Source organism: Notolepis coatsorum (genome assembly GCF_963971535.1).
Source record: "Notolepis coatsorum genome assembly, chromosome: 1".
Taxonomy (NCBI): Eukaryota; Metazoa; Chordata; class Actinopteri; order Aulopiformes; family Paralepididae; genus Notolepis; species Notolepis coatsorum.
The window spans coordinates 245,876,135-245,886,134 of record NC_140165.1 but is presented as its reverse complement, the minus strand read 5'-3'; the positions used below and the strand labels follow the sequence as shown (position 1 = coordinate 245,886,134).

Genomic DNA, 10,000 nt, shown 5'->3' with positions numbered 1-10,000 from the left:
TTTGATGAAGTTATAAGCTGTTTTGTGAAATGTCTTCTTTCGGTTTCACTAAAAGTCCGAGAGGAAATCAACGGGGCGATTATCCGCGGCGCGGCCGTAATGTGCTTGCGTGCACGTATAATATTGATCATCTAGCGTTTATTTGAAAACGATTCATAAAAAGGCAGACGAATATCAACGTTGTGGAATATTCCACTAAAAGACGATTTTCATTGAATGCTCCAGAATGAGCTGTTTTTTATCTGAAAACGGGGGCTTTTCTAACTGCTCTGAAACGGAAACGACGCGATAAACAGCCTTGACAGCACTGACTGGAAAATAGTCTTTGATAATGCGATGGGCAGATTAGACACATAGCCATAATTTAAAAACATAGATTAGGCGATATTAACGTTAACATTGGCGCCGATGGTGGCATTCAGCCGGTAAAAAGGAAAACCAGGCTGACCGGCATTTCTCGAATATGTCCGGGGATAGAAATCTTGCAGGACACCCAGACCGGCACGAATATGTTCTAACGGAAACGGCTGGTGTGTGTGTGTGTGTGTGTGTGTGTGTGTGTGTGTGTGTGTGTGTGTGTGTGTGTGTGTGTGTGTGTGTGTGTGTGTGTGTGTGTGTGTGTGTGTGTGTGTGTGTGTGTGTGTGTGTGTGTGTGTGTGTGTGTGTGTGTGTGTGTGTGTGTGTGTGTGTGTGTGCTCGTGTATGATACTTACAACTTTGAGCTTCTTCACTGCCTCCTCACATACATGCATCCCCCTGGACTCCTCTACCTCCACCAAGCCCAGATACTGAGAGAGAGAGAGAGAGAGAGAGAGAGAGAGGAGAGAGAGAGAGAGAGAGAGAGAGAGAGAGAGAGAGAGAGAGAGAGAGAGAGAGAGAGAGAGAGAGAGAGAGAGAGAGAGAGAGAGAGAGAGAGATGGAGAGGGAAATGGAGAGAGAGGGGAGAGGGAGAGAGAGAATTAGAGAGAGAGAGAGAGAAAGAGAGATGGAGAGGGGAGAGAGAGAGACAGGGAGAGGGAGGGATAGAGATAATTAGAGAGAGAGACAGGGAGAGGGAGAGAGCGAGAGAATAAAAACAGCCATTAGACGATATCAGTAGATATCAAGTGACATACAATTTACAGGCAATTCCAAACAAAATACTGTAGTCTACTGTACTTTATTAACAACCAAGTGTTCTCAGCTGATAAGGGGGACGGGGAGAGAGAGAGAGAGAGATAGAGAGAGAGAGAGAGAGAGAGAGAGAGAGAGAGAGAGAGAGAGAGAGAGAGAGAGAGAGAGAGAGAGAGAGAGAGAGAAAGAGAGAGAGGGAGGCATTTTACTGTCTCACATCCCTAGTCTAACTGGCGGTCCTCTGGGACACAGTTAGAGCCAGCGTGGTCGTCCTCCAGCCAGGAGCACTCAGCCGACATGTAGCCAGGAAGTAGAAGACTGTCTTTCTGCCTGTTCATCCTCACTGTCTTTCTGCCTGTTCATCCTCACTGTCTTTCTGCCTGTTCATCCTCACTGTCTTTCTGCCTGTTCATCCTCACTGTCTTTCTGCCTGTTCATCCTCACTGTCTTTCTGCCTGTTCATCCTCACTGTCTTTCTGCCTGTTCATCCTCACTGTCTTTCTGCCTGTTCATCCTCTAGTGTCTTTCTGCCTGTTCATCCTCACTGTCTTTCTGCCTGTTCATCCTCACTGTCTTTCTGCCTGTTCATCCTCACTGTCTTTCTGCCTGTTCATCCTCACTGTCTTTCTGCCTGTTCATCCTCACTGTCTTTCTGCCTGTTCATCCTCACTGTCTTTCTGCCTGTTCATCCTCACTGTCTTTCTGCCTGTTCATCCTCACTGTCTTTCTGCCTGTTCATCCACACTGTCTTTCTGCCTGTTCATCCTCACTGTCTTTCTGCCTGTTCATCCTCACTGTCTTTCTGCCTGTTCATCCTCACTGTCTTTCTGCCTGTTCATCCTCACTGTCTTTCTGCCTGTTCATCCTCACTGTCTTTCTGCCTGTTCATCCTCACTGTCTTTCTGCCTGTTCATCCACAGTGTTTGTCCGCCTGGCTCCTGTCTTTTTAAGCTGAAGTTTGTTAAATACCCAGTCAGCAGACTTGGTCCCACAGAAGAGCACACATTTAATCTCCCATTCTCTCTCACCACCCTGCTCTCTCTCTCTCTCTCTCTCTCTCTCTCTCTCTCTCTCTCTCTCTCTCTCTCTCTCTCTCTCTCTCTCTCTCTCTCTCTCTCTCTCTCTCTCTCTCTCTCTCTCTCTTCCACTCTCTTCTCACTCTGGTGCTATCCTCCCTCTCTCGCCCTTCTCTCTCTCCTTCTCTCTCTCCCTCCCTGCCTCCTCTCCCGGGCGTGCCCTCATCCCTCACCCTGTCATACTCTCTCTCTGTCCTCATCCATAACTCGGCCTCTTCATCATTCCCTCTCCTCCGTTGTTCTTCCTGTCTTCATCTCTTCACCTCGACAACAAATCACTTCAGCTCCTAAGTAACAGAGAGCATGTGTTGGTCAGGCCGCAAGCAGAGTCCCCCCTGGATGTAGCAGAGTCCCCCCTGGATGTAGTGTGTCCCCCCTGGATGTAGCAGAGTCCCCCCTGGATGTAGTGTGTCCCCCCTGGATGTAGCAGAGTCCCCCCTGGATGTAGCAGAGTCCCCCCTGGATGTAGCAGAGTCCCCCCTGGATGTAGCAGAGACCCCCCTGGATGTAGTGTGTCCCCCCTGGATGTAGTGTGTCCCCCCTGGATGTAGCAGAGTCCCCCCTGGATGTAGTGTGTCCCCCCTGGATGTAGCAGAGTCCCCCCTGGATGTAGTGTGTCCCCCCTGGATGCAGCAGAGTCCCCCCTGGATGTAGCAGAGTCCCCCCTGGATGTAGCAGAGTCCCCCCTGGATGTAGTGTGTCCCCCCTGGATGTAGCAGAGTCCCCCCTGGATGTAGCAGAGTCCCCCCTGGATGTAGCAGAGTCCCCCCTGGATGTAGCAGAGTCCCCCCTGGATGTAGTGTGTCCCCCCTGGATGTAGCAGAGTCCCCCCTGGATGTAGCAGAGTCCCCCCTGGATGTAGCAGAGTCCCCCCTGGATGTAGCAGAGTCCCCCCTGGATGTAGTGTGTCCCCCCTGGATGTAGCAGAGTCCCCCCTGGATGTAGCAGAGTCCCCCCTGGATGTAGCAGAGTCCCCCCTGGATGTAGCAGAGTCCTCCCTGGATGCAGCAGAGTCCTCCCTGGATGTAGCAGAGTCCCCCCTGGATGCAGCAGAGTCCTCCCTGGATGCAGCAGAGTCCTCCCTGGATGCAGCAGAGTCCTCCCTGGATGTAGCAGAGTCCCCCCTGGATGCAGCAGAGTCCTCCCTGGATGTAGCAGAGTCCCCCCTGGATGCAGCAGAGTCCCCCCTGGATGCAGCAGAGTCCTCCCTGGATGCAGCAGAGTCCCCCCTGGATGTAGCAGAGTCCTCCCTGGATGCAGTGTGTCCTCCCTGGATGCAGCAGAGTCCTCCCTGGATGCAGTATGTCCTCCCTGGATGTAGTGTGTCCTCCCTGGATGCAGTGTGTCCTCCCTGGATGTCCTCCCTGGATGTAGCGTGTCCTCCCTGGATGTAGCAGAGTCCCCCCTGGATGCAGCACCTGGATGCAGTGTGTCCTCCCTGGATGTAGTGTGTCCTCCCTGGATGTAGTGTGTCCTCCCTGGATGCAGTGTGTCCTCCCTGGATGCAGTGTGTCCTCCCTGGATGCAGTGTGTCCTCCCTGGATGCAGTATGTCCTCCCTGGATGTAGTGTGTCCTCCCTGGATGCAGTGTGTCCTCCCTGGATGTAGTATGTCCTCCCTGGATGCAGTGTGTCCTCCCTGGATGTAGTGTGTCCTCCCTGGATGTAGTGTGTCCTCCCTGGATGCAGTGTGTCCTCCCTGGATGCAGTATGTCCTCCCTGGATGCAGTATGTCCTCCCTGGATGCAGTGTGTCCTCCCTGGATGCAGTGTGTCCTCCCTGGATGCAGTGTGTCCTCCCTGGATACAGTGTGTCCTCCCTGGATGTAGTGTGTCCTCCCTGGATGTAGTATGTCCTCCCTGGATGCAGTGTGTCCTCCCTGGATGTAGTGTGTCCTCCCTGGATGCAGTGTGTCCTCCCTGGATGCAGTGTGTCCTCCCTGGATGTAGTATGTCCTCCCTGGATGCAGTGTGTCCTCCCTGGATGTAGTGTGTCCTCCCTGGATGCAGTATGTCCTCCCTGGATGCAGTGTGTCCTCCCTGGATGTAGTGTGTCCTCCCTGGATGCAGTGTGTCCTCCCTGGATGTAGCAGAGTCCTCCCTGGATGCAGCAGAGTCCTCCCTGGATGTAGTGTGTCCTCCCTGGATGTAGTGTGTCCCCCCTGGATGCAGCAGAGTCCTCCCTGGATGCAGCAGAGTCCTCCCTGGATGCAGCAGAGTCCCCCCTGGATGCAGCAGAGTCCCCCCTGGATGTAGCAGAGTCCCCCCTGGATGTAGCAGAGTCCCCCCTGGATGTAGCAGAGTCCTCCCTGGATGTAGTGTGTCCTCCCTGGATGTAGCAGAGTCCCCCCTGGATGCAGCAGAGTCCTCCCTGGATGCAGCAGAGTCCCCCCTGGATGTAGCAGAGTCCCCCCTGGATGCAGCAGAGTCCTCCCTGGATGTAGCAGAGTCCCCCCTGGATGTAGCAGAGTCCCCCCTGGATGTAGCAGAGTCCCCCCTGGATGCAGCAGAGTCCCCCCTGGATGTAGCAGAGTCCCCCCTGGATGTAGCAGAGTCCCCCCTGGATGTAGCAGAGTCCCCCCTGGATGTAGCAGAGTCCCCCCTGGATGCAGCAGAGTCCCCCCTGGATGTAGCAGAGTCCCCCCTGGATGTAGCAGAGTCCCCCCTGGATGTAGCAGAGTCCCCCCTGGATGTAGCAGAGTCCCCCCTGGATGTAGCAGAGTCCCCCCTGGATGTAGCAGAGTCCCCCCTGGATGTAGCAGAGTCCCCCCTGGATGCAGTATGTCCTCCCTGGATGTCCTCCCTGGATGCAGTGAGTCCTCCCTGGATGCAGCGAGTCCATACACTCCCATCTGAGGTGCAGTGTGGTGGTACTCAAGTCCTGGACGGTATTTTCGTGACTCGACTTGGACTTGAGCACTGATGACTCGGACTCGGACTTGGACTTGACTGCATTCGGACTCCGGAAGGCGCAGACAAGGACTTTGACTTGTTAATTGATAAATGCAGTTGTTTAATAGGCCCTAATGATTTGGCATAAGATATTGATGCCTATATTAATACCGTAACATTATTTAATTTCGTGCAAGGGCAGACACGTGTGTTCCACCTACATGCGGATTCACGTCGATACCCTCATGTTCAGTACTTACATGTAAGATGCCTAAAGAGACGCCCTTTGAAATGGTGACTGCTGTGTCATTTATGTTTAATGTAGACCTTTTTTTATTTGTATGTCAGCTCTGCCAGAGTGGAGTGGACTCAACCTTGATGACTCTGACTCTGACTCTGACTCTGACTAGGGTAATGGGGACTCGACTCGGGCTCTTCTTTGGTGACTCGGACTCGAACACTGGGGACTCGACTACAACACTGCTGAGGTGTGTGAAGCGCTGAGGCTGTGGGTGAACCAGTCCTGCTGTGGCTAGAATCCTACACTATGACACAGTAAACCAGACGTACGTTTCCTCTACATTCATCCAGCCGCGGGGAAAATGACGTCCATAATGTTAGAATTATTATTATTATTATTTGTTTCTTAAATTTTTTTTAAACAGATCAAAATGTATTATCTTGGCTTATTGTAAAACAAATAACAATTATTCCATACAGTATGCATATCCAACTAGATATGTATAAATATTTAAACAAGAGGCATCTTTAAGCCACAACAGGCAGTCTGTCAGTTTATACGAGCTGAAGGGACAACAAATACTGCAGTAGGAGCTGAAGGGACAACAAATACTGCAGTAGGAGCTGAAGGGACAACAAATACTGCAGTAGGAGCTGAAGGGACAACAAATACTGCAGTAGGAGCTGAAGGGACAACAAATACTGGCAGTAGGAGCTGAAGGGACAACAAATACTGCAGTAGGAGCTGAAGGGACAACAAATACTGGCAGTAGGAGCTGAAGGGACAACAAATACTGCAGTAGGAGCTGAAGGGACAACAAATACTGCAGTAAGAGTTGAAGGGACAACAAATACTGCAGTAGGAGCTGAAGGGACAACAAATACTGCAGTAGGAGCTGAAGGGACAACAAATACTGGCAGTAGGAGCTGAAGGGACAACAAATACTGCAGTAGGAGCTGAAGGGACAACAAATACTGCAGTAGGAGCTGAAGGGACAACAAATACTGGCAGTAGGAGCTGAAGGGACAACAAATACTGCAGTAGGAGCTGAAGGGACAACAAATACTGCAGTAAGAGTTGAAGGGACAACAAATACTGCAGTAGGAGCTGAAGGGACAACAAATACTGCAGTAGGAGCTGAAGGGACAACAAATACTGCAGTAGGAGCTGAAGGGACAACAAATACTGCAGTAGGAGCTGAAGGGACAACAAATACTGCAGTAGGAGCTGAAGGGACAACAAATACTGCAGTAAGAGTTGAAGGGACAACAAATACTGCAGTAGGAGCTGAAGGGACAACAAATACTGCAGTAGGAGCTGAAGGGACAACAAATACTGCAGTAAGAGTTGAAGGGACAACAAATACTGCAGTAGGAGCTGAAGGGACAACAAATACTGCAGTAGGAGCTGAAGGGACAACAAATACTGCAGTAAGAGTTGAAGGGACAACAAATACTGCAGTAGGAGTTGAAGGGACAACAAATACTGCAGTAAGAGTTGAAGGGACAACAAATACTGCAGTAGGAGCTGAAGGGACAACAAATACTGCAGTAGGAGCTGAAGGGACAACAAATACTGCAGTAGGAGCTGAAGGGACAACAAATACTGCAGTAGGAGCTGAAGGGACAACAAATACTGCAGTAAGAGTTGAAGGGACAACAAATACTGCAGTAAGAGTTGAAGGGACAACAAATACTGCAGTAGGAGTTGAAGGGACAACAAATACTGCAGTAGGAGCTGAAGGGACAACAAATACTGCAGTAGGAGCTGAAGGGACAACAAATACTGCAGTAGGAGCTGAAGGGACAACAAATACTGCAGTAAGAGTTGAAGGGACAACAAATACTGCAGTAGGAGCTGAAGGGACAACAAATACTGCAGTAGGAGCTGAAGGGACAACAAATACTGCAGTAGGAGCTGAAGGGACAACAAATACTGCAGTAAGAGTTGAAGGGACAACAAATACTGCAGTAGGAGCTGAAGGGACAACAAATACTGCAGTAGGAGCTGAAGGGACAACACATACTGCAGTAGGAGCTGAAGGGACAACAAATACTGCAGTAGGAGCTGAAGGGACAACAAATACTGCAGTCAGAGCTGAAGGGACAACAAATACTGCAGTAGGAGCTGAAGGGACAACAAATACTGCAGTAGGAGCTGAAGGGACAACAAATACTGCAGTCAGAGCTGAAGGGACAACAAATACTGCAGTAGGAGCTGAAGGGACAACAAATACTGCAGTAGGAGCTGAAGGGACAACAAATACTGCAGTAAGAGCTGAAGGGACAACAAATACTACAGTAGGAGCTGAAGGGACAACAAATACTGCAGTAAGAGTTGAAGGGACAACAAATAATGCAGTAGGAGCTGAAGGGACAACAAATACTGCAGTAGGAGCTGAAGGGACAACAAATACTGCAGTAAGAGCTGAAGGGACAACAAATACTGCAGTAAGAGTTGAAGGGACAACAAATACTGCAGTAGGAGTTGAAGGGACAACAAATACTGCAGTAGGAGCTGAAGGGACAACAAATACTGCAGTAAGAGCTGAAGGGACAACAAATACTACAGTAGGAGCTGAAGGGACAACAGATGCTGCAGTAGGAGCTGAAGGGACAACAAATACTGCAGTAAGAGCTGAAGGGACAACAAATACTACAGTAAGAGTTGAAGGGACAACAAATACTGCAGTAGGAGCTGAAGGGACAACAAATACTGCAGTAGGAGCTGAAGGGACAACAAATACTGCAGTCAGAGCTGAAGGGACAACAAATACTGCAGTCAGAGCTGAAGGGACAACAAATACTGCAGTCAGAGCTGAAGGGACAACAAATACTGCAGTAGGAGCTGAAGGGACAACAAATACTGCAGTAGGAGCTGAAGGGACAACAAATACTACAGTAAGAGTTGAAGGGACAACAAATACTGCAGTAGGAGCTGAAGGGACAACAAATACTGCAGTAAGAGTTGAAGGGACAACAAATACTGCAGTAGGAGCTGAAGGGACAACAAATACTGCAGTAAGAGTTGAAGGGACAACAAATAATGCAGTAGGAGCTGAAGGGACAACAAATACTGCAGTAGGAGCTGAAGGGACAACAAATACTGCAGTAAGAGCTGAAGGGACAACAAATACTGCAGTAAGAGTTGAAGGGACAACAAATACTGCAGTAGGAGTTGAAGGGACAACAAATACTGCAGTAAGAGTTGAAGGGCAACAAATACTGCAGTAGGAGCTGAAGGGACAACAAATACTGCAGTAAGAGTTGAAAGGACAACAAATACTGCAGTAAGAGTTGAAGGGACAACAAATACTGCAGTAGGAGTTGAAGGGACAACAAATACTGCAGTAGGAGCTGAAGGGACAACAAATACTGCAGTAGGAGCTGAAGGGACAACAAATACTGCAGTAGGAGCTGAAGGGACAACAAATACTGCAGTAAGAGTTGAAGGGACAACAAATGCCCGGGGTATAGTGAGGGTGCTATAAGGAGCTCTTACCCTGACGGAGAAGTTACACTTGCCCTTGCGTACGGCCTCCTCGTCGGCCTGCCACTGGTGGGGTCTGCTGGCCTCTGGGACGTAGGCGGGCTTCTTCCTCCTCAGACTCTGACGGAGCTTGTTCATCTCCGGGGTCTCGTGCTCCCTGGTACTGTGGGCACAGAGAGGGGGACGCTGGGTTTAGAGGCCTGGCACGGCACAGGGGGACGGAGTTGAGCTCGGACCATAAGGAAGATCGTGATCTTTTTTAGTACAGGGCTGTACATTCAAAGACATTCGTAAACATTCATAAACATTCATAGACATTCATAAACATTCAAAGACATTCATAAACATTCATAAACATTCATATACATTCATAGACATTCATAAAAAGTCCTAGACATTCATAAACATTCATAAAAAGTCATAGACATTAATAAACATTCATAGACATTAATAAACATTCATAGACATTCATAGACATTAATAAACTTTCATAAACATTCATTTCAAACTTTATTTAAAATCGTAAGCATCTGAGGTTTCCCTCATTTACAGAAACGACGATTGTACAGTACATAATAAAAACAATATTCACAGAAATTTAAACAAATTAAAAACGTTTAAAAATCATTTTAAAATATCAACTAAAACAGTTACAGGTAGTCACACAATGGTCTGAAATCATACATTTAAACATTCCAAGGGAAGGGAGAACCTCCAATTTTAGCGTGAGTTGAAGGACATTCCATGAGTTAGAGGCATCAAAGGAAAAGGCTGACTTCCCTAACTCAGAACAAATCTGAGGAACCCTAAGAACCATCCAGTCATTCGATCGAGTTGAATAGGTTCCAATATTCCAATTTAACAGTGAGGAGATATAAACAGGTTGTTTACCAATAAGGGCTTTAAAAATAAATAAATACCAGTGTTTGTTGCGCCTTTCTGCAAGAGAAGGCCAACCCACCCTATCATACAGGACACAATGGTGAGTATCATATCTGTCACCAGTTATAAATCTGAGAGCTGAGTGATATGCAGAATCCAGAGGTTTAAGAGTTGATGCCGCAGCATGCCTATAAATTACATCACCATAGTCCAAAACTGATAAGAAGACTGATTCCACAATTCTTTTTCTACTAAATAGAGGAAAATTGGATCTGTTTCTGTACAGGAAACCAATTTTCTGTTGCAGTT

The 10,000-nt window shown here is 48.6% G+C and overlaps 1 protein-coding gene across 1 annotated transcript in view; it reads right to left on the bottom strand.

Moving 5' to 3' along the window:
- Positions 1-8,947, bottom strand: part of LOC311224562 (numb-like protein) — a gene marked incomplete at both ends in the record, with an annotated part of 49,582 nt that extends 40,635 nt beyond the window's left edge. The window contains 2 exon segments of the mRNA XM_084309597.1: positions 714-788; positions 8,822-8,947. Coding sequence (XP_084165723.1) covers positions 714-788; positions 8,822-8,947 — 201 coding nt within the window.
- Positions 8,948-10,000: the final 1,053 nt, after the last annotated feature.